The sequence below is a fragment of the Acomys russatus genome, chromosome 25 (genome assembly GCF_903995435.1).
Source record: "Acomys russatus chromosome 25, mAcoRus1.1, whole genome shotgun sequence".
NCBI classification, from domain to species: domain Eukaryota; kingdom Metazoa; phylum Chordata; class Mammalia; order Rodentia; family Muridae; genus Acomys; species Acomys russatus.
The window spans coordinates 396,104-420,354 of record NC_067161.1 but is presented as its reverse complement, the minus strand read 5'-3'; the positions used below and the strand labels follow the sequence as shown (position 1 = coordinate 420,354).

The 24,251-nt window shown below is 47.7% G+C and overlaps 1 protein-coding gene across 1 annotated transcript in view; it reads right to left on the bottom strand.

Annotated features, from left to right (window-relative positions):
- Positions 1 to 24,251, bottom strand: part of Myh11 (myosin heavy chain 11) — a 105,772-nt gene that overhangs the window by 29,814 nt on the left and 51,707 nt on the right. Inside the window, 11 exon segments of the mRNA XM_051168257.1 lie at positions 639 to 832; positions 3,018 to 3,132; positions 5,342 to 5,515; positions 7,223 to 7,396; positions 8,254 to 8,406; positions 9,151 to 9,269; positions 11,357 to 11,452; positions 15,753 to 15,896; positions 20,841 to 20,939; positions 21,525 to 21,588; positions 23,701 to 23,793. Of these exon segments, the coding sequence (XP_051024214.1) occupies positions 639 to 832; positions 3,018 to 3,132; positions 5,342 to 5,515; positions 7,223 to 7,396; positions 8,254 to 8,406; positions 9,151 to 9,269; positions 11,357 to 11,452; positions 15,753 to 15,896; positions 20,841 to 20,939; positions 21,525 to 21,588; positions 23,701 to 23,793 (1,425 nt within the window).

The window sequence follows — 24,251 nt, the reverse complement described above, 5'->3', positions numbered from 1 at the left end:
TTTACCCACTGAGCCACCTCACAGCCCATCTACTCATTCTTAAAGGTCTTGAGGCAGAGGTAGATACCCCAGCTTTTTGTTGTTTTCTAATTTACCATTGTGGTTCTAGCCTGTGTGTCAAGGTCCCTGTGGTGTCAACACCAGTGACATCTTGGGCCTACTAATTCTGTTGTAGGAACAATGGGTTGTCCAGCAACCTTCCTGGCCTCTCGCTATCAGATGGTGTCGCAATCCCCTTCCCATTGTGACAAGCGAATGTGTCCCCAGTGATTTCTTTAACACTGTATTCCAAGTGTCAGTCACAAATAGCAGCTTGGCAGCATTTACTGGAAGAATGGAAGGATTGGTGGCTGTACGCTCCACACCTTGACCTAGCTGAGCAGTCTCTGGAAGGAGTCCCTCCCTTCCTCCCTCCCTCCCTTGCTCTCCTTTGCTTTCAGGCATGGTAGTAGGTCCCAAATCCTTTCCACATGTGTAGATGCAGGCCTTCCTTGAGGCTGCTCAGGGCAGGACCCAAGCTCAAACCTCTCTTTGTGTCCATCCACCTCCTTAGTTTGCCTTGCTGCCTCCCAGGTTCCTCTCTGAAGCCCTCCGGCACTATCCCATAGGCAGAAGCCCCAGGCTGGGGATTGCCTCACCCTCTTCTCATGGTTGGGGATGATGCAGCGCACAAAGTTAGGCGTGGTGTTACGCAGTGTAGTCATCAGCTTCCCCAACTGTTCTTTGTAGAGCTGGCCCACGGTGCGGAACATGCCTTTCTTGGTCTTGGAGGCACTGGGCAGGGAGCTCTCAGTCATCTTGGCCATCTGGTCCAGCCCCACAATGCGGTCCACTATGGGGGTAGTTACATGAAGGGTGACATCAGCCAGAGGGCCAAACTGTGAAGACGGTGGTCAAGGGAGATGCTTTGTGTGGGTGATACTCTATGGGAGACTGCAGACTCCGTCTGGGGTACCAACCCCCATATTTCCCTCTGATGGTCAGTGCTTCCACTGCTATCAGGGGGGAAGAGCTGGAGGTAAAGGGCCTCTAAGTGGTGATGATTTGGGCATCTTTGAGGGTGGCCGGGTAAACCAGCATCCTCTGTTCTTGTCACAGAAACCAAAGAAGTCAGTCTCACTGTTGGTAGTAACTCAGTGGGTGGCCTGGCCCTGGCCTCATGTTGTGCTTCAGGCCTCCTTTTTTTTTTTTTTTTTTTTTTAACAGTGTAAGCAGTAGCAACATCTCTCTCCTAAGGATGGAGTGCGGACACAGAGTCTAGAAAGCTTTCAGCTTCTCAGACGCCTTCAATACTTCTCTTACCCCCAGGGACTTTCTGAGAACTGATCATGTATGCTGTAAGCACTCACCAAAGACCCTGTCCACCTCAGCCCATAGAGTGCCCATTTCTAACAGAAGGAGGCAGACAATGAAGTGTATCAGGTGGTGAGCTATGCTCAGGAAAATCAAGGATAAAGGGAGTGCGAGAGGGAAGGAATGGGAAGAGGAAGAACAAGGAAGAGGAAAAGAGGATAGGGGGACAAGAGAAAGAATAGGAGTGACCTTGTTTAGACAGGGTGGGGGGGAGTGTCTGTCTGAAAAGCTGATGTCTGAGAAGATAAAGAATGGCGTGACGCATACAGAGGTATCTAGTGAAAGGACATTCTTAGAAGATACAGCAAGTGCTCTGAGGAAGAACTGGGCACACTGGTAAGTGCTCGGCAGACCAGGCACTAGTGGGGAGTACTATTAGCACACAGGGCTTTTGCTTTGGGCAGGTGCTCTACCACATAACCATAGCCTTCTGGTGCCTTCTGCAGAAGGGAATGAGAAGCACCCACTGGCCCAGCAGGTGCCGCCATCACATCTGGTTGATGCAGCACTGGATGGAGCCAGAGCTGTCTATATGCCTAAGCTCCAGCCCCGGCCTGGGATTTGACAGGGAGGCTCTGGTGCCAGGCTGAGAACCACTGGTGAGAGCCAACCTCGCACAACTCCTGAGGCAAGTGGGCTGTGGTATTGACCCAGTTTACAAACGAGGACATCCAAAATTAACAAAGTTAGGCAGTATGTCCACAGTCACAGCTCACAGAGACAAGAGAGGTGTAATGTACAGTCCTTCTGACTTCAGATGGGGTCTGCTTCATCATGCCCAGTCACACCACTTCCTAGGCCCTGAGACAGGACCTTCTCAGTGAGTGGAGGAATGGGATGGAGGAATCTTCCAGGTGGGGAAAAGGCGTATCTATGTTAAAGACCCCACAAGACTGGCAGATTGGTAACTATGGAGAGTTGGAATGTTGCAGATCCAGAACTAAATCTTACCTTGGGCTATCGTTAGCCCCCAAATGGCCATTCATCATCTCTATCCATGCCTGACCTAATATTAGTCTGACTGTCACGTGAAACTTTTGGGGCTGTCTTAACAGACCACCAACTTCCATTGACTCCAAAGCTAAGAATGCCATCAGGGTCCCACAAGAGTCCTTAAAAGGATTGCCTTGATTTATGACTTCCTTTTGTTCTGGGACATTAAAACATGATACCATTTCCACATTGTGACATGCCATTTGGGATTTGGGGTATCCGAATCAGTATTGTTCAGCCAGTCACTCACAGTTGGCTAAGAATAAACTCTTACTTCTTTTTTTTAAAGATGTATTTATTTTTATTATGTATATATTGTTCTGCCTGCGTGTATACCTGCATGCCAGAAGAGGGGATCAGATCACATTACAGATGGTTGTGAGCTACCATGTGGTTGCTGGGAATAGAACTCAGGACCTTTGGAAGAGCAGGCGGAGCTCTTAACCATTGAGCCATCTCTCCAGCCCCAACTCTTACTTCTTATGAAGGGAGAACTGCATGTTGTATGGACAAAGCTGTTTCAATGTGATAGCATTAGCATGTGTTAGCCTGGTCCTCTCCCTGTTCCCACATGGGGCCTCCCAGTCTGGGGCAGATACAGAAACCAGGGCAATAGGTCTGAGGCGTTCAGCCTTCTGGCTCAAAGCTACATGCAAGGCAGGAGGGCTTACCATCCTTCCACAGATCAGCCACAAACTTGTCAGAGGAAGCATTGAGGAGTGAAGTCACGTTGTCATTTAGTGGGTCCATGTTCTTGGTCAGCCAGGCACTCGCATTATAGTCCACCTGCCAAAAGCCACCCTGCCATCAGGCTCCTGGCTCAGGGACCCACTGCAAAGCCACCCTGCCATCAGGCTCCTGGCTCAGGGACCCACTGTAAAGCCTCCCTGCCATCAGGCTCCTGGCTCGGGAAGCCACTGCAAAGCCACCCTGCCATCAGGCTCCTGGCTCAGGGACCCACTGTAAAGCCTCCCTGCCATCAGGCTCCTGGCTCAGGAAGCCACTGCAAAGCCTCCCTGCCGTCAGGCTCCTGGCTCAGGGACCCACTGCAGAGCCACCCTGCCGTCAGGCTCCTGGCTCAGGGACCCACTGCAGAGCCACCCTGCCATCAGGCTCCTGGCTCAGGGACCCATTGTAAAGCCCAAATCCTCCCCTATTCTACACATCTCTAGACATCAGATGGGACCAATAGGTCAGCATCTTCAGGGATCTTGCACATAGTAGGGCATCCACTGATGGTAAGCTTGTGCCAAAAAGACCTCTTGTTATTCTGCAGAGCCCCGGAAGAGCCACCTTTGCCAGAGTCTCACAGTAAGCCCTGGAAATGGCCAAGGAAGCTAATGGTGACAAAAGCTGTCCTACACAGCCCGTGTTTCCCTGCTCTAAGGCAGCTGCACAGGAATTGTCACTGTTAAGTTCACAGAGGCTTCCGCACTGGTGAACGGGATCCTTACAGCTTAAAAGCTGTATTTTACTGTTCTTTATTATCGTACCAGGGACTGAACCTAGAGTGTAAGCAGGGCAGGGGCTCCAGTTTGTTTCTGTTGCTGTGATAAACACCCTGACCAAAAGCAGCCTAGGGAAGCAAGGGGCTATTGGGGCTCACAGTCCTGGGCTGCAGGCCATCGCTGAGAGAGAAGGGCACAGCGAAGCCACACGGCCATGCTGCCTGCTTTCTCCCTGTCATCCATAGGGTGATGCCACTGACACTCAGGGTTGGTCTTTGCACCTTAATTGAGAGTCAATGCAATTACAACCACCCAACACGCCCACAGGCCAACCTAGTCTTGGTAATGCCCCTGCTGAGACTTTCTTCCAGATGACTGAAGACCTGAGACTAGCCGTCATAGCAGACACGTGCTTTGCCACTGAGCTATATCCATATCCCTAGCCTGGTAGCTTGGAGGTAAAGGACACTGAGGGCGTTTGAAATTCCTGACTTGCTTAATGCCCAACTTTAACGACTATGACTACAATACAGAGTGAACTCACAACACAACTCTGGTGGGTTATGATGGGATGCGGGGGGGGGGGGGGTGGTGGTTGCTATGGTGGTGACAAGGTCTGATCTGTGAGAAGACTAGGAGAAAAAAAACCATGCAGGAGCCTGGGAAAAGTGTTTCCAGGATAAGCTTAAAGGAACATGAGCTCCTTTGAGTATAAAGAAGAAGACAAGAAACTTTTTGGCAAAGAGGCCGAAGTGTAGCTATGTTCAGCCTGATGAGCTCTATAGTCTCTGTCACAATGGCTTACCTCCTCCCTTGTAACACCAAAGAAACCATAGACCTTATGGAAACAAATGGGCCTGGCTGTGTTACAGTAAAGCTACATTGATAGAAAGAAGCAGTAGGCCACGTGTGCGCCTTGGCCTGAAGTCTACCACTGCTTTGCTTGGATGGGGCACTGCCTGTTCTCATGATTCAGCGTGGATAGCAGAAGGGTGAATAAAAATAATTCTATAAGGCAAAACAAGCTATAACTTCTTTCTTCTTAAAATAATTATTTATATTATAAGTATGGGTGTTTTGCCTTCATGTGTCTGTGTGCGGTATGTGTGCAGTGCCAGCAGAGACCAGATGTAGCTTTTCTATAGTATTCAGGACACACTAATATCCAAGATGATGATAATGATAACAATGTTGACAATCATGACGACGATGGATCCCCCCAGATGAAACATAGTGGGTAATTCCAGGGTCCTGTGAAGCTAAAGGAGATCACTGGTCCCCTCACTCCAGGGGCCTTTCCTGTTGGCTTGCCATGGAGCAAGCTGTATTTGGAGTCTTTGCAGTGTAGAACGGTTTGGTCAGCATAGTTGGCACACATGAGAGACACTCACTCCCACTCCTGACAGACCCTTAGACAAATTATACAGAACCCCTATCTGGGAGCCAACTTACTACAAGTCTGTGGAGGGTGCAGCCATTGCCATTGGCTGTGAGCACCACCCAGGTAACCTCAGGACAGAGCACCCCTCAGGTCCCCTGACCGGTACCTTCCCAGCATAGTGGATGATGGAGAACTCTGTTTTGTCCTTTAGCTGCTTGGGCTTCTGAAATTTGGGGTGATTGCCTTGCTCCGAGCACAGCTTCTCCACAAAAGACTTGTCTGTAGCTTTGGGGAACCAGCATTCTTCATCCAGCAGGGCCAGCACACCGGGAGGGTTGTTCTGGGAACACAGGAGGGCAGGGTCACCACCAGGCAGGAGGACCCTAGGCTCACCAGGAAGGGCCAACCATCCAGATTCCATACACACAGCCAGGTGCGGTGGCACAGGACTGGAATCTTGGTGTGTGGGAGGCAAGGAGGATCCGTTTAGCGCTAACCTCAGCTGTAGACAGTTCATGGCCAGGCTGAGCTGTGAAAAAAAAATTATTTCCTCCTCCAAAAAGAGAGAGGTGATACCCAGGAGCCCCCCTGGCACTGCTATTGCATTTGCTTATACCATAGGCAAATCCATGCCCTCTTTCCTTCACCCTCAAATCGATTAACCCATTACTCTCCAGTGAACAGACAACCTGAGAGACTGAAAGCGGAACAAAGTGGACACGATGGTGGGTAATACACAAACACTGCAAAGATTGCATTCCCCTCTCCTACCCCAAGTGAGAATGGAGCTCAGGCCTGGAGTCAGCTAGGCCAGCCCTGTACTGCTGAGCTATGTATCCCTATCTGTTCTGTTTTGTCTGAGACACAGCCTCCCAGGCTCTCAGACAGGCTTTGAGACACTCTATCTGAGGTTGCAAGAACTCAGTCAACATTAGACTCAAACCTGCAGAAACCCTCCTGCCTCAGCCTCCCGGGTGCTGGGATTATAGGTGTGAGCCACCATCACCAGTTAAGATTACACAAGAATTTGAAACGAATCAGTTGCTTTGCTTCCTTATAAATTTACCCAGCATCCCTTTCAGCAAAGCTTTTCCTGTGTCTGAGAGGGTCTAAATTAAGGGTCAGTTATGTACCATTCACCCTGGAAGAACTATCTCCATTTTGAGAACTCCACTTCATAGAACCATTTCTTGATTGTCCTCCATAGTGCCTTCCCAGGAGTCTGGTTTCACCACTGGCTTTTCCAGGAGTTCCATGACTGTCTTATTCATAGTTACAGCCCCAACTCTAAAAGAAGAGGCCCTCCACACAGTGACTGTTTGCGTACTATGACTCTAGAAGTTTTGGATACAACAGTGGACAAAGCACAGACTCTTTGGGAACAAAGAAACAGAAAAGAGGGAGAGGAAACCTGGGGAAATTACATTCTGGTGGTATACACCTTGATTCTAGCACAGGAAGGCGGAGGCAGGAAGACTGTCATAATCATGCGTCAGCCAGGTGGGATGGTGCATGCCCGCAATCCCAGAATTCAAGGCCATCCTCAACTATATAGTACACTTGAGGCCCTATCTCAAAAAGACTAATATGTGCTAATAACCACCTTTAAACTTTAAAGTGAAAGAGCACTTGCCTAGTGTGGGCAAGGTCCTGGGTTGCACGCCCAGAATTGCTAAAAATAACTAGTTTTCTGAGGACCAGCATGACTAATCTCAACACTTGTAGAGCTGAGGCAGGAGGACTCTTAGGGTTTGATGCTAACCTGGTCTACATACTGAGTTCCAAGCAAGTTGGCTCAAAAGACGGGGGGGTGGGGGGGTGGGGGGGTGGGGGGGTGGGGGGCAGGGGGCGGGGGAGAGGGTAGTGTAAAAAAAAAACAAAAAACAAACTTTGATTGTAAACATGGATTAACAGAAAGCATAGCCTAGTTCCCAAGGACTCCATTTACAGGCTTCCAGCACTTTCTCAGAGACACTGCCCACATGGAAAGCATGCTCTGACCAGGTGTGCACAGAGGGACCACGCGTGCACAGGGCCGGCCCCTCACCGGCCGCTCGATCAGCTCGATGCATGGCTGCAGGTCCAGGCCAAAGTCGATGAAGTTCCACTCGATGCCCTCGCGCTGGTACTCTTCCTGCTCCAGGATGAACATGGTGTGGTTGAACAGCTGCTGCAGCTTCTCGTTGGTGTAGTTGATGCACAGCTGCTCGAAGGAGTTTACCTGGGCGGATGTGGGGGGGGGGGCGGGGGTTAGATAAGCTGGGCGAGATCATAGGGCAGGGAGCTCGGCTGCAAAACGCCCCATGGCCGAGACCTGGCTCCCTAAAGAGCCCTTACTGCCATCTCAGCACCCAGAGACGTAGATAGTCAACTAAGATGGCATAAGTACAGTACGGCTAGCAAAAAGTGACCCACAGCCATACCGTAGGGCCCGCACCTCTTGCATTTTCACGTGATCCATAGATGGACTGACTATACAAGGTACATTCTCTCCTCACCATTACACATACAGGGAAACTGAGGCTCAGAAGTCATGGTGATCCCACAGTAGGCCGCTTTGATACATCTCTTGGCCTCTTTCTTTGAGAAATTCCCTCAAACTCATGGGAATGGGACCCAGACACTCTGGGTGTACTACAGGGAACATGGTAAGAACCTGAGCTCAGTACTTGGCTTGGAGGTGACCCATTGGCTCAACTCAAGGAAGCAGGAACCAGTGCAACTTCTACTTCCAGATTTGGACTGAAGCTCTTAGAAATGAGATGCTTCTTTTTCCCTATGGTTGCTAAGTGGCATCTGGAGCTCTGGCACTCTCTCGGCATCATGAGAGGAGAGCTGTTGGAGATGGGGCCAATGTGGTGGGAAACAGAGCAGCTCGATCCTGCCTTCTGCATCCAGCTTTGCTGACCAGCCGACTTACACAAGCCAAACACAGAGAGTGGATGTACGTCTATTACACACTTAAGTGTATCCGTAACCAGACAGTTTCCTACTATGGAGCCTATCTGTATGCCCCTCTCCCAAATAACAATGTCTCAAAGCCCTATCACAGATGACCAAGATGACAGATGTACACACCTCAAAGATCTCAAACCCAGCAATATCCAGAATACCCAGGAAGGAAGCTCCCTGACGATGGGTCTTGTCTAAGGCTTTGTTCACACGGCTGAGAATCCACCGGAAAAGGCGCTCGTAAGTGGCCTTGGCCAAGGCTTCAATGGCAAAGTCAGCCTGGAGGGCAATGAAGGAAACACAGGTATTGCCAGCAGGAAAGTGGCAGGAAGAGCGGTCAGACTTAAGGAGAAGCTGCATGTATAACAAACACCATCCATTAGAATCCTGTGGAGCCTGATCCCTCCAAGGATCAATTAGAGGCTGTCAGCTCTGCTTCTTGAAAATATACACAGACATTTCCACAGGCCAGGTCTCTCAGGTCTGTGATGTGTGAAGGATGCCGTTTTTGGTTAGCAGTCCTCAAAAGTTGGCATCAGACTTCAGATATTTTAATATTGGATGAAGGATACAGGGGTGAATGGATGGATGGATGAATTGAGGATCCGATGGATGGGTAGAGGAATGGTAGATGGATGGTTGCTAGATGAGTGGATTGGTAGAGGGGTGGCTAATGGGTAAATGGATGGGTGCGTGGGTGGGCCGGTGAGTGGATGGATGGATGGGTAGATGGACGGTGGATAATGATTGTGAGCCTAGCCTTTAATGGCTGAGCCATCTCTCCAGCCCGGATGGTGGATAATGAATGGGTGGTCACTAGCTGGATGAGTGGCTGGGTGGACAGACAGATACGTGGTGAATAGCTGGGTGGATGGTGGATGGGTGAGAAGGTAGCTAGGTGGGTGGATGGATGGACACATGGGTAGGAGGATGAGCAGGTATATAGCATGTGTGTGAGTGACAGGTAGTTGGATGGGAAAATGGATGGAAGGTTTGCAGCGTGAGCAGCTACAGTGTCATTACCTGTTCTTTGGTCTGAGCTTTCTGTACCACATCCCGTCCAACTTTGATGCGCGGGGTCAGGATGGCTCTGGTGAAATCCGTCACATTAATCCCCACAAGGTGGCAAACTTTCTGAGCAGCTGTGTGAGAAAAGAAGTGTTTTAGCTATGCCACCAAACACGACAGGTGCCGTTAGGACCAGAGGGTAGGTATGTCACTGTCATCTATACTGTTTATTTCCCTTTAAAAAATGTTAGTGCTTCTATGTGATGGTGCATACCTGTCATCCTAGCACTTGAGAGACGGAGGTGGGGGCATTAGAAGAGCAAGCTCACCTCTGCCCTACATGAGCTATGTGAGACGCTGCCTCAGAGAACAAAAGGTAAACAAATAAAAACGACTGCAAAAGAAAGGGGGGGGGGAAGAAAACTAAAATGTATTCATACATGTCTATTACGGTCATAAACATGTGGCTCGTAATATTGCTGTCTATTTCTGCAATTAAAAACTTACTTTTAAAACACACAGAGCCATATCCTCAGCCGCTTGCTACACACAAGGACTTGTCTATCTCACTGGGGCTGGGGCACATGTGCATGAAGTTTAGGGTTCTTCCATTGCTTCACAAGCTATCTGTTCCTGCTCGTGTTCCTCTCTGGGTTCTTCTGGGGAACTGGATCCTGTTTGTGTGCCACATTTGGGGACGGTACTATTGAATATATATCCAATACGGTGGTCTCTGTGGGGCTGTAAAGTAACAACAATATGTAGACCGTGCGGCCCCCGAGCTAGAAATCTGATATTCAGCTGGCACTAAGAGTGATAGGAGCCAGGGGATCGTCTCAAAAGCACAAAATGTTGAGTATTTTCAAGAAAGATAGCCAGAATCAGTGTGGGGGAGACCCAGAGGAGAGGATCCAGGGCTCTAGTCAGATATGAATTTCAGATAAATAACATTGTGTAGTAGAATCTCGTTTTAAAGCCCTTATTATTATTTTTTTTTTACTTAAGTATATGTGTATGAATAGGCACACATGGACATAGGTGGTGAAAACAGTGATGAATACCTCAGAGCTGAAGTTACAAGCAGCTGTGAGACTCCGGACCTGGGTGCTGAGAATCACACCTTGGGCCTCTGGAAGAACAAGTGCTCTTAGCCTCTCTGAGCCATCTTTCCTGCCCCATGGAATATTCTGATGGTGGAAAGCGTTATGGCTTATCTGAAAGCTGGGCTCAGCTGGACCACCTGTGTTTTATCTGGTGCCCCTCATTTGCAGGAGCTTGAGGCCTGTTTCCTCAGCAAGACTGTGCACCATAAGAAGAGCTGAGCTGACTTTTTCCTGCTGTGCCCAGAGGCCTGGAAGACTGCAACAGATTAGGAAATGCTTATTCAATAAATAAGCCATTGGAGGGCTCAGAAGAGATGCCCTGTGAGGGTCCATCTGGCCTGAAATGCTGGGCTTCTGACTTTGTGCTGTAGGATCTGCAGTCATGAAACACTTGGAGGAAGAGGCAGTGACAGCAGAAAGCCCCCATGGCCAAGGGCACATGCGCTAAACCTGAGTCAGTAGCCGGGACTCCACATGGTGCAAGCCCTGTGCATGCTGGTGCTCTCCTATATAGACACAACTCTGATAAAAGTTTAACTTTGTAGGAGGCACTGTAAGGAGCTAACAACAGTAATTAGTAATAAGTCAGGCAGCCAGCATGGTGGAACACACCTGCCATCCTAGCACTTGGAGGCAGAGGCAGGAGAACTTGGAGTTCAGGCCAGCCTGGGCTATCCAGTGAGGCCTTGTCTAAAAATGAACTACTACTGGGCTTGAGAGATGGCTCAGAGGTTAAGAGCGCTGACTGCTCTTCCAGAGGTCCTGAGTTCAATTCCCAGCAACCACATGGTGACCCACACCCATCTGGTGCCCTCTTCTGGACTGCAGGTGTAGATGCAGGCAGAGCACTGTATACATAATAAATAAATCTTTAGAAGAAAAAGAACTACTACTAATAAAGTAACAATAAATGATATTTTAACAGTATATTATTTTTTAAAACCTGCATGCAGATGGCCTTTCTCTCTTAACTCCTTCCTTGTGTTGTGTTGTCTTATTAGACCACAGCTGACTGCCATGTGCAGCCACAGATGAGGGCACCATCGATACCACCATACCTGAATGGGACCTGCCCTCCCATTCCTGAAGCTATCATCACTGGGACAAGCGACAAGTACCTGTATTGTCAGGCATGGATGCCTGGTCTGTGTTTCGTTCCTTCTTGAAGACAATGTTTCCAAGCTGAAGGACAGATGACACCACCTTCAAGATGGCTGGAGTAGGGAGAGAAGAGTGGATTAGACAGTAACAGCCCAGGATTCTGAAGACTGGCAATCTAATCATCACTGGACACCCAGAGTCAACCAGTATCATCCTTCTGTAGACCAATTTTTCAGTTCTTGCGTCTGACTCCCTGGCTTGCAGGCAAAGATGCCTGGATGTGGGAGCTGAGTATTGTCAGGAAGTTGCTAAAACCTCGTATCCCATGGGATTTCTCTTTGCAGCAGGGACTTGCAAGCTTTAGCCATGGACCAAATGTAGCTCACTGACTATTATGGATGGAAGAATGGATGGATGGAGGAGTGATAGGTGGGTAGGTGGATGGAGGATGATAAAGGAGGGATAAATGGATAGAGGGTGAAAGCATACCTGAACGGAGATGCATGGATGGGTGGATTAAAGATGAATGGATAGAGTGAATGAGTGGATGGATGGAAGATGGGTAAAGATGGGTGGGTACAAAATGACTGGGTGGGGCTGGAGAGATGGCTCAGCGGTTAAGAGCACTGACTGCTCTTCCAGAGGTCATGAGTTCAATTCCCAGCAACCACATGGTGGCTCACAACCATCCACAATGAGATCTGGTGCCCTTTTCTGGCATGCAGTACAAGCAGGCATAATACTGTATACATAATAAATAAATAAATATTTTTTAAAAAAATGACTGGGTGAGCGGAGGGTGTGTAAGTGATCAGTGTCAACAGTTGTCCTAATTGAACTATAGAATCAGTCACCGAGGACAAAGCCGAGGCTAAACCATGGGTTTTAGCTCTCTTACAGCAGATGTCCAGACACATAAGGCCTATAGGGCCCAGATGCAAGTCAGGAGGAGGAAGATCCAGTTGCTAACTGCTAACCCCACCCCTACCTGCTCCTCTCTACTGTGAGGCTGCTACGGACCGGGCATTGCTAAGCGTATTCTCTTTTATACTAACACCCACAAAAGGAACTTTGAAAGCTAGGAAGTGCTGGCCTCATGGTTCTCAAAAGCTAGGTATTGCCAAAGTGCCTGCAGAACAAAGGTGAGCCATCTAATGCCCCTCAGCCTTGTTGGATTCAGCAGAAATTCTTGGACAGAAGGCAGCCTTGTGCATCCATGGGATGTTTAGCAGCACCCCCATTACTCACCAGTAGAGGGCAGCAGTGCCCAACCCTAGAGCTGGACATTCTGGCTAAAATTTATGTCTCCAGGGCATTGCTTGGCACATTTTTTCTACTTCCAGACAGATTTCACTGCTTAGCTCAGGCTGACCTTAAACTCTACCCTCCTTCCTCACCCTTCCATGTGCTGTCTTTATAGGCATGTATAGAAGGCAGTGCATGTAACCCCTGTTTCATCTGTGTTCTATCTGGCCCATCATTGACTTAACTTTTTCCTTTAAAAATTCTTTTCATTTTTTCTTGTTTTGTTTTTTTTTTTAAAAGGCTTTTCTGTATAGCCCTGGATGTCTTGAAACTCTCTCTGTGTAAACCAGCTAGCCTCAAATTCAGAAATCTGTCTGCCTCTGCCTCCCAAGTGCTGGGATTAAAGACATGCACCACCGTAGCTGAACCTGCTTTACATTTTCTTGGTTCCTTTCCCTCAAGTTTATTTTTGTAGAAAACTATCCTAGGTTAAAAGTCAGCTTCACAAAAGAACCAAAACAAAACAAAAAGTCACCTTCACCTGCAAAAATCCAGTCAATATATCAATTAACCAGGAAAATGGACAGTATTATCGGATCCAGGGCAGGGGCTGGGCTTACGGTATGCTCTGTGTGGCTAAAAGGGGTGTTAGTGAGTATTAGAAGGGAGCTGAGGGCCTACTGAGTGCCAGACCGACCAGCATCTCAGGATGAGCACTGCATTGTTTATTAACAGTAGGGGGAGCCTGAATTAAAGTTTTGTTTATTACACTTTTTGTTTTATTATGTTTCATTTTAATTATTTATTGGGTTGCTTGCTTGTTTGTTTTGTTTTGTTTTTTTAAACAGGGTCTTCACTGGCCTGGAATTTATGGTTTCTTCTGCCTCTGCCTCTTTAGTGCTGGGATTAAAGGTATATGCCTTCATATGTGGCTTGCTTCTTTGTATTTGTCTCTGCCACATTGTCTCATCCCATACTCCTTTCTACTTCAGCTTGCTGTGTAGCTCAGGTTGGCCTCAGACTGATTGTGCTGACCTTCCTGCCTCGGCCTCCCCAGTGCCTGGCCATTTAGCCTTGCTTTCCACCTTGTCCCTGACATAAATTATTCAAGAAGTTAGGAAAAAGTAGGGTCCTGAGAGTGAGCCCCAGCAGCAGTTCACTGTGTTCTTGGGCAGACCTTTTTACTTCTCTGCCTCAGTCTCCTTATCTACAAACTGAAGCTACTCACAGCTGCCTCGGGGAGTGCCTCTGACACTAAATAGTGCACCAAAAATGTTTATCTGGCACGTGCAAACATAGGCTCCATCCCCAGCACAGGAAAAAAAAAGTCACAGAGGACGTAGTCATTCAGACAACCCTGGGCTTGATCCTCTGTGGCACATAAAGCAGACATGATGGCACACACCTGTCATCCCAGCACTCAGGATGGAAAAGCACAAAGTCAGGTGTTCAAGATCATCTTCAGTTTTATAAGGAATTCTGGGCTATCCTGGGCTACTTGAAACCCTGTCTCAAAAAGTTGAAAGTCTTGCTTTGCTTCCTCCTAGTTCCTCTTTATCTCCTGTAAGCATTTATACAGAGGGCATTGTTTTTCCAAGCACAGTTTAAATGGTCCATATGTCTCCATTTACAGGAGCAGACAATAATACTTTATCTATCAAACTTCTATAAACCATTTTGGTTTGTTCCTGTTTTTTTCTTTCACTATTTGAATAAAATTCTTTGAACATTTTGGTATCTTAAGGGGAAAACAAGAAGTACATGGCTGGGACCCAGTCAGCACTTAGTCTTTCTTTGTGTTTTCTTAAAACTGGATTAGGAACCGAATTAACCCCTGTCCCCTAGAAGATACATTAGAAGTTCATAGTCTTTGCTGCTGCTGGGGGCGGGGGGTGGTGTCCTTGGCCAAGAGCCACAAACACAACCCATCTGTCAATTCTTCTTTCTGGACTGTAGGCTATCCTATAGGCACTGTGGTCTCACTGTAGCTGGTGGATACTTCTGTGATCCCAGGAGGTTTGGGATGGGAAGCCCATTTACTACAGTCCTGCCCTGGTTAACGCTGAATGCTAGAGCTGGTCCGAACCAGAAGGAAAAATGTTTCTGGAGTCATAGCACTGAAACCAGCAGGGGCCAAATGGGCTTCACAGCCAATTGTGATGTTGGCCAGCATCAGTTTATCAAGAGAGTTGAATTCCCAGGAAGAGCCTCGCAGACCCTGTGTTACCTTATCCCGGTCTGATGTGTCTGCGTTCATCCTCAAGAGCCTGTTCTCAGCATCCATCCTTCCTTGTGTCATGGTCCTACCATAATAGGTATCCAAGGAATGCACACACTCACCTAGGCCCACTAACTCAAGCTAGTAAGATGCTACTATGTGGGGCTGTCTATAATAGAGAGCTCCTCTACACTTCAGCCACAAACCCTAAGGCTGTAAGTAAGAACTGCGATACAACTGCATTGCTGTCCAGAAAACTAGAGCCTATACAGGGACCGTGGTGTTGAACAGTGGTGGACCAGAAATCAGCTTTTAGAGAAGTTGAGTGCCTGAATCCTACTGAACTTGCAACTCGCGCATCTGGTTTTTCCAATACAGAAGTTACTATGGTTTGACTTTGGTCCATCCTCCACAGGCTTATCTTTCAAGCTCTTGGTCCCCACCTAATGGGGCTATTTGGAAAGCCTTTAGGAGACAGGGCTTGGCCTGTGGAAGTGGAGGCTGTTCCTTCCCACTCTGCTTCGCGCCTGCTGTGATTTAAGGAGCTCTGCTACACACTCCCACTACCCTGGTCTGAACAGTTCTGCCATGCTTTCCCTCCATGATGAGCTGAAACCCTCAGAGACCATGGAGCCAAGATAACCCCACCCTCTCTTAAGTTGTTCTTGTTTGGGGTGTCATCAGTGAAGCAGACGTAACTAACAGAGTCAATCATATTTTTGCTTATGCCAGTTTGTGTCAATTTACAACCAAAAGAGCTTTACTTCAGCCACTGCCTAACAAGCCACATGTGGCAGGTTTTTACTTTTCTTTTCTTTTCTTTTTCACTTTCTTCCTTTCAGGAGGTAGGGGACACAGAGAAAAGCCATCCATACTAACCAGATGAGAGCCAGGAGGGAATCCCTCAGCACCACAGACCCAGTCTGCTAGGTCCGACGTACGACACTCACCAAGCTGCTCCTCCTCACTGAAGCCCATGATAGACATGGCCTCCAGCGTCTCCTGGAACATCTCGTCATCCTGTGCAGCTGGGATGGGCACAAAGCCATTCGATAAAAATGTGTAGCTGTTGAAGTTCTCTAAAAGCAGGTCACCTAAAAGAAAGGAAAGTGAGTGAGCAAGGGGACATGCTTGTGCCTTCAGTGTGACACAGGGTCTCAGCAATAGTCTGGGCCATTGTCATTTCTCTCCCTTTCTCAAGGTCTGGGCAGTTAACACTCTCCTCCTATGTTGTCATGTACAGTTCCTCACCAATGCTGGCCTCATACAGTGGTGCAGGTTGTGGACTGTGCCAGGATAGCAAAAATATGGCATTGTCTCCACTGCTCAACCATAGCCCTTAACATGGGATTGCTTCAACTCAGTGAGGAGCATGGTTAAAGAATTAAATCATCTCTTTTTGCTTACTTACTTATTTACTGTCTCTCTCTCTCTCTCTGTCTCTCTCTCTCTCTCTCTCTCTCTCTCTCTCTCTCTCTCTCTTACACACACACACACACACACACACACACACACAGTGTTTTTTGCTGTTTTGAAACAGGTTCTTACTGTGTAGCCCAGGCTGGTATTGACTGCCTTCTCAGTGCTGGGGTCACAGGCATGCACCACTATGCCCTTTGGACATGTGTATTATGTTTATTATATTCAAAATCACACCTGCACATACATTCACATTTTTTATTTTAAAAATAAATCACTATCTAAAGCAATATAGAGTAAACAATGATATATTTGCATGGCCTAAATAATATATCATGTACTGCCCTGTGTATAACAAGATATTTCAGGATATCAAATTTAGGTGTTATATACTGAATTCCAGCTATGGTACAGAAAGACTTAACCCTCACCTTTGCTTCTTTTTCTTCCAACTATTTCTAGTTGAATCAGAAGACAAGCCTCTTATCAGAGGTTAACAAATTTGGCTCACTGGTTGCTTTTGTAAATAGAGTTCTATTGAAACTGCCTCTATTTCCTTGTGAGCTCTCCCACTGTAATAGTAATTAGCTTTGACAAAAACAGTATGATCCTCAAAGATAAGGCTGTTTAACTATCTGGCCCTTTAATGAGCATATTTGCCAATCCCTTATTTATATTATTATATCTAATAAAACTTGTTTGTGTCCAGCTTGATGGTCTATGCCTGTAAAAGCTTATAAATCTGATGTTCTGAAGACCAGGGCAGGGAGTCTCAAGTTAAAGGCCAGACTGTTGGGAGTGAATGGGTTTGGAGCCAAGCAACCACACTCTGTGGAGTTCAGTCATGCCTTCTTGCAGTGGATCACTCCAGCTGGGCTTGCTGACTGTTTATAAGCCCGCATGAGACCCTCATCAGAGTTTCTAGCTGTTCTGAGTGTATGCAACTGTGCAAATCCGCCTTAGCTGAATGTGGCCTTGGGGAAGGAGAGGCTGTAGCACCAGGCCAAGGAAGATTAGGAGAGAGGGGCTCTTTGAGACAGGGTTCCTATGAGTAGCCTTGGCTAGCTTGGACTCACTTTGTAGACCAGGCTGGCCTTGAACTCACAGAGATTCCCCTGCCTCTGCCTCCCTGAGTGCTGGGATTACAGGTGTGCCCCATCGTGCCTGGCTTGAGAGAGTGGCTCTAATTCCTGCTGGTGAAGGCTTTCCAGGGGTAACCTGTTGGGCCTGGGGAAGGTGATCCCTTTCCTTCCTTATGGAAGTAAGGAAGCCCAGTGAACTCACTGTTTCCCCAGAGTGAACTTTGGTGGAATCTGGTCTCTCTTTGTAGCTGGAAGGTTAGGAAAAAGGATGGATATATTACTATGTCTCCCCTAGGAAGGACGTTTGGCAATAGTGTCTCAAGAAAAAAACGACTATTCTGTCAAAATTCTCCTCTCTTTCTCTGCATTTATATAGCACACACGTGTTCTCATGTGTATGGAATTGTGTGTGCACATGTGTGTGCACTGTGCATGTATGAGTGTGACTGTGCATGTAGAGACTTGAAGTTGACATCAAGTCTTTTTTAATCACCCCTACACACACACACACACACACACACTCCTTATTCCTTAAGGCAGGCTCTCTCACAGAGCCCAGAGCTCACGGATTCAGCTGGACTAGCTGGCCTGCGGATGCCTGCCTCTACCCTGCGAGTGCTGGGGCTATAGGCAGGTTGCCATCACTCCTGGAAGTCAGAACCTCATGCTTGTACAACCAATGCTTTATCCCGCAAGCCATCCTTCTGACCCCACAAAATCCCACTCAGCTGGGGAGTTCCTCTGAGGCTGCTCATTTTCCATCCTTCCCATTCACGGGTTTTCCTTTCTTGTCTCCCCTGTTCCCCGCTAAGCCAATTAGAGACACTTTGGAGTGACATCAGAGAGACGCTTTTCTTTTTAAGCCAACAAGGTCTTTTATGGGTCAAGTCACCTGAAAGCTGCTTGATAAACTCGAGGCTGGATGTGCCCAAGGTAACTCAAGCTTCTGGGTTCGGAGAAACATGGGACTCATCACAAGGCCTTGGGCCTTTGCCAGCCTCACCATTATTATCCATGGCTTGGAGAGGTCCCCAGGTCCTTCAGCCTCTCAAACTTTCCTCTTCCCAGCTCTGTCATCAGTATACAAATAAGGCTGGGTGTGACAGCGCATGCCTGCGATCTCAGTCAGAGGCAGAAGCAGGGGGCTTGCTGTGAGTTTTAGATCAGTAAAGCAAATGTAATTGGCCCTAGATCCTCCCCTGTCCCCTGTCCCAGCTGTGGGAGAGCTTGCTGCATAGCATGGAGCAAAATGCAGCTGAGAATCCAAAGGAGAAGAAGGGTAAACAGCTTCTGCAAGCTACCCAGCAGGGGCTCCCACTCGGAATTGCTAATTAACCGATGTGCTGGTGTAGCGTCCATCCACCCACACCCTTTATCCATAGCACATCAGGTGCTCCGGAGTGCCAAGCTCTGACATCAATGAAATGAGGGGCTGTGCAAAACGCTTCATCATGGCTAGGTTGATCACACCCCTTTCATACTTTTTTCCTTTCTCTTTCATCGTCTTTTCCTTCTGTCTTCTTTGCTTCTCTCTCTATCCCCTCCCCCCCTTCCTCTCTCCTCCCTCCCTCCCTTCCTTTCCCAGGGTCCCGTTGTGTAGCCCATGCTGGCCTGGACTTTCCTGTCCTGCTTCCACCTGCCAGTGTTAAAATGACAGGTGTGCTGCACGCTCGGTTCTTTTGCTAATTTTCTTAACCAAAATAACTAACTGTGGGGCAAAACCAAACCAAACCAAAACAAAACCAAAAAACCAAAAAACAAAAAAACCCAAAAAAAACAGATGAAAACCAAGTTTGGGTTGTTGCGGTCAGTTTTCTAATTTAATCCTAACCCTGATTATAGAATGTGAATTCCACTATCTACTCATGTTCACCAAAGGATGTCTTCCTTTTCTGGTTATAATTTTGATATTCCTCTAAGAGTTTGATTCCTCAACTGTGGCCCCCACAAAAGTCCATAGTCAGGGCAGGAAACTATTGAAGAGAGCCCTTTAAAATTGTGATAGAGTAGCTGGAAAGATGGCTTAGAGGTTAGGTCCTGAGTTCAGTTCCTAGCAACCACATGGTGGCTCAAACCATCTATAATGAGATCTGGTGTTCCCCCTCTGGTATGCAGGTGTTCATGCAGGCAGAGCACTGTATACACAATAAACAAATATTTTATAAAAAATTGTGATAGGGATGCTGAGAGAAAGCTCTTCACAGGTGATGGCTTCTGGTAGGGGGAAGGGTGGTAGGGGAGGACTCACCTTTCTTTAAGGGGCTGGCCGCTGGAAGTTTGACCATGCTCCAAGGAGTATATGGGCAACACAAATTAGCCTTGGTGTATTGTTTTCTTTCTTTTTTGGGGGAGGGGAGAGGGCACAAGGGTGAGGAGGTGGACCTGGGAGGACTGGGAAGTAGGTGTGATGGGGATGCATTGTGTGAAATTCCCAAGTAATAAAAATATTATATTGGAAGTAAAAAGCTTGAGGTTGGCAGACTTCAGCATGCTTCATGATTTTGTAAGTGTAAAGTTTTATTGAAACATATCCACTCTGTTGGTTTATGCATTGCTGCGGTTATTTTTGCACAACGGCAGAGTTGAGCAGAAGAATCTATGTAAACAGTGTCTATTTGGCCTTTTAAAGAAAAAGTCTTTGGCTGCAATGTGGCTCAACTTACAGGACAGGGCTTGCCTGATGTATGCAGAGCCCAAGGCTCCATCCCCATAGTCAAAAGAAAGAATGGAGGGAGGAAGGGAAGAGTGGAGAGGAGAGGGAGGAAGGGAGACTGCATACCTGTGATCACAAAACTTGGGAGGTGGAGCAGGACGATCAGGAGTTCAAGGCCAGCTATGTAGTGAGTTTGGGGCTAGCCTGGGCCACATGAGACCCTGTCTCAAAACAAAACAACACTAAGACTTGTATAATGGAAAGTCCTCCAAATTTCTTCTAAATTTAAAATATAAGGCTGGGTTTTGAGGCCCATGCCTAATTAGCTCAGCACTTGAGAGGTTGAGGTTGAGGATTACAAAATCAAGACTAAACTGGGTTACACAGCAATTTCTGGGCCACCCAGACTGCAAAGTAAGAGCTGATCTTAAAACCAAACCAAACCAAACCAAAGCAACTAAATATACTTGATAGCATTTTTTTTTTTTTTAAATTGAAGGTATGTTTTTAAGGCAGGGTCTTACTATGTAGGTGTAGCTGGCCTGGAACTCACTATGTAGACTAGGCTGGCTTCAAACCCATAAAGGTGTCCTGGCTTCTGCCTCTTGAGTGTTGGGATTAAAGGAATGTGCCACCCTGCCTAGCCCCTGGCAAGTTTTCTAACCGGGCATCTAGGTCATTGTCATCTGCTTCCTTTAAAGGCACAGACTGTAATTGGTCCTGAACAGTTTGTACCCTATTATGTGACTAATAGGCATCTACCACATCACAGAGTTGGCCACACTCATGCACCAGAGGAGGTGAGGAACTGCATACCTGCTTCCCCCAGCACCAGATCTTTCCCAGTCACTGACCCTTGAACCAATCACAAGGCAGACACTCACTTTTCATCTTTTCCTTGGCTCCAGCAATCAGATAGTAAAAGATGTGGAACGTTCTCTCATCCCTGGCCTGGCGAATCGCCCGAGACTTTTCCAGGAGATCTGGTGTGGAGGAGTTAAGGGCTCTGGGGCCAGCTCAGGGCTTCAGCTCACAGCTCAGGAAGTCAGCTCCAGGAGCCTAAATACTAACCCAAGCCAGCTGCTACAGGTGTCCCCAGGACCTGGAAGGCTCCCTGGAAAGTTACAAGGGATCCAAGAGTTGGCAGAGTTGGCCTCTGTGTCTGATTCATGTGCCTGTGCAAGGCAGCTGATCTCAGTTTGCTCTTGGGCAAGACTCAGCAAGTGAAGGTGACAAAGGCCACATGACAGCTGGTGCCAAGCTGGCCCTGACTCTACCCCAACACAGTGCTATAAAAAACGAAGCAAATTAATTTTATTTGTTTTCCAAACATCTCCCGATGTCATCTCTGTCTCACTCACAAGGCCCAGAGAGGTTGAGTAACCAGCCCCAGGGAGGGAAGGACCAATCAAGAATCCAACACAGGCATTGAGGGTTTACATGCAACCTTACTCCTGTTAGGCACAAGGATTGTTCCAGAAGGAACTCGAGAGTCTGCAGAGAGGGAGGGAGTTCTGTTTTTCCTGGGCCCCCTCACCCTCATGAGGCCCCAGCTCAGCAAAGGATACACGTTTCGATGTTGGCACCCACAATGTAACCAGTGACATCAAAGTTGATGCGGATGAACTTACCCTGCCAGAAGGAGAACAAGTTGACGTGTAGCCAGACTCAGCACGGACACCATGCCACAGGCAGGTGGACAGGGGCCAGGGGGCCAGTGGGGGGAGGAGAGACTTTAAAAAACAACCAGAACTTTACAGTCCTGCTGGACCACAGCAACTAACATCTGAGCTGGGATCCCCAGGGCTGCCAAACCCATGCAGGGAGCATTATTTGTCTCGAGAAATAACTAAGTCCTTCATGGCTGTCCCCAAGGGGTAGGGAAACTGAAGCTGACATAAGTGGCCTGGCATGACATTGCTCTTGGGAGGTGTTGTCAGTCACAGGCTTTTCTACACCAAGTGGTCCAGGCTGCTTTGGCCTGAGCATTGAGAGGCTGAAATGCTATTTGTGCATATATGTGTGTGGTAGTGGCAGAGATGGGGGTTGCATGTCCAGGGGACATGGTAAAGTGTCATTTCTCAGGCTGTATCCATCTCGTTTGTTGAGACAGTCTCTTGCTAGACTGGAACTCTCCAAGCAGGCTAGGCCAGTCAGTCAGTTTGTGATGCCCCAGTGTTGTGACTACAAGCACATGCCACTGTGCTTTTTCCCATGAGTTCGCGTCCTTGTGTTTGCAGTGCACGTACTTTAGTAACTGAGTGATCTGAGCTCCTGCTAATGCTATGAGCAGAAGCCCTGGCCTTATGTATACTAAGCAAGAGCTTGACACTGAGCTGCTCTCTGCCAGGATCCACACTTGCATTACAAGTCAGGGTCTTGCTGGGTAGCCCAGGCTGGGCTTGAATTCACAATCCTCCTGTGCTAGGTAGCCCAGGCTGGCCTTGAATTCACAATCCTCCTGTCTGAGCTTCCCAAGTTCTTACATTACATGCGTGCACTGTCATGCCTAGCCATGAATGCTCTCATTTCTCCTCCTTCATATTAGAGGGAGGGCATCAAGATGGTTTATTGGAATCCTAGATGTGGGTAGCTGTGATGAAAATGGGCCATGTGACACTAAGGGTAGCACAAGTGAGGCCTGGAAGGAACTTCTAGGTTGGCAGGGAAACACAATTTCAGGAACCTTTTTTTTTTTTTTTAACGATAAGTTTGCTTTCATTTGTGTGTGTGTGTGTGTGTGTGTCTATGTGTGAAGTCTTTGTGGGTGCCCAGTGGGGCTTGAAGAGGACATTGGATTCCCTGGAGCTGGAGTTACTGGCAGTTGTGAGCTGTCACGTGGGTTCTGGGAACTGAACTCTGATTCTCTGCAAGAGCATCAAGTACTCGACCACTGAGCCTTCTCGACATCCCCTCAAGGACCTTTCCATGGGCCCCTGGCCCAGAGAGCTACAGGTCCAAGAGGCACCCCTGAAACAGCAGTTGTTTCAAACTCTGTTTAACAGGCACATCCGTTCCTCCGTGTCCCTCACTAAGTAGACTGCCTGATAGAGGCCTGGCTTCTTCGTACATTAAGACAATTCTGGTCTGTTGTGGCTTCTGCCACACTTCCTCCTCATCCTCCAACCCATTAGTCTTGAGTAAGAAAGGAGACAGACTTGCGACCTGGGAAAATGTTCATGTGGCATTGACATCTTCCACCTCACTGACTGCTGCTTCCAAAAGTTGATCTCCTTCCTGTGTCCGGAGCCACATCAGGATTATTCACTGTGATTCTTGGTGCCTAGGTCAGTGCCAGGTCTATGCTGTGTACTTAATAAAATCCAACTCAAGAAATGAAAAGGGAGTGGTCTATATAAAAGTGTTTACCAAAACGACTGTGCAGTAGGTGATTCATCAGTGTTTGGTAGAGGACAGGTGTGTGTGCTATGGAGTAGGCACTTAATTCACGCTTTGTCGCCCGAGTGAATGTTGAACATGTCTAATATGTAGTATATGCTCAGTATATGTTAGTTAGACAAGCCACAAATATTAAACGCCTAACTGAGAATGGATGCTCAGTGATTATTAAGAGAATGAGTGAGGAAGGAGCCCTTGAGACAGGACAGGAAACAAATGTCCTTTATTACCTCCAGTCCTTTAGTCAGAGGCCCCTACATTTGTGCAGTCTGTGCTCTTGGAGGATTCGTGACATTGGGGTGCCCACATCAGTCCCAGAAAAGCCCATATGGCTCTGCTACTTACAAAACGAGAAGAATTGTCGTTCTTGACGGTTTTTGCGTTGCCGAAAGCCTCCAGGATTGGGTTCGCCTGTAGAAGCTGCTTTTCCAGCTCCCCCTAAAATTCATTTATATCTAGTTATGGGGGAACACTGTGTAGGGCCTTCAGCCACGGGCTCTGTCCTGTCTTTAGCTCCTCCTAGACCCCAACAAACACGGCCATATGTACTAGATCTGTTCAGAAGAGCTTTCTGTCAGAGAAGAAAGAAGATGCTTCCCAGAGACAAGGGCCATTATGTTGTATAGTGCTACCATGCCCCTACGAGTGTGCAGTGTACAACCTGCCTGCAGCTCACAGCGAATCCATAGTTCAGGCTTGATAAGCCGCCTTCTTCAAACTAAGCTGCTACGACCCTCCCAACTGCTTATGTGTAATTGTTAAAAAGTTGCAGCAGTTCTCTGGGCATGCCTAGACTTCTGATGCTTCCTGTGGAAGATACTTTGGGAGGCTCCAAACCCACTAGAAATCCTTTTAGGCAGCTGCAGAAGAAAGCCTTGAAGCTGCACAAGGTCTGT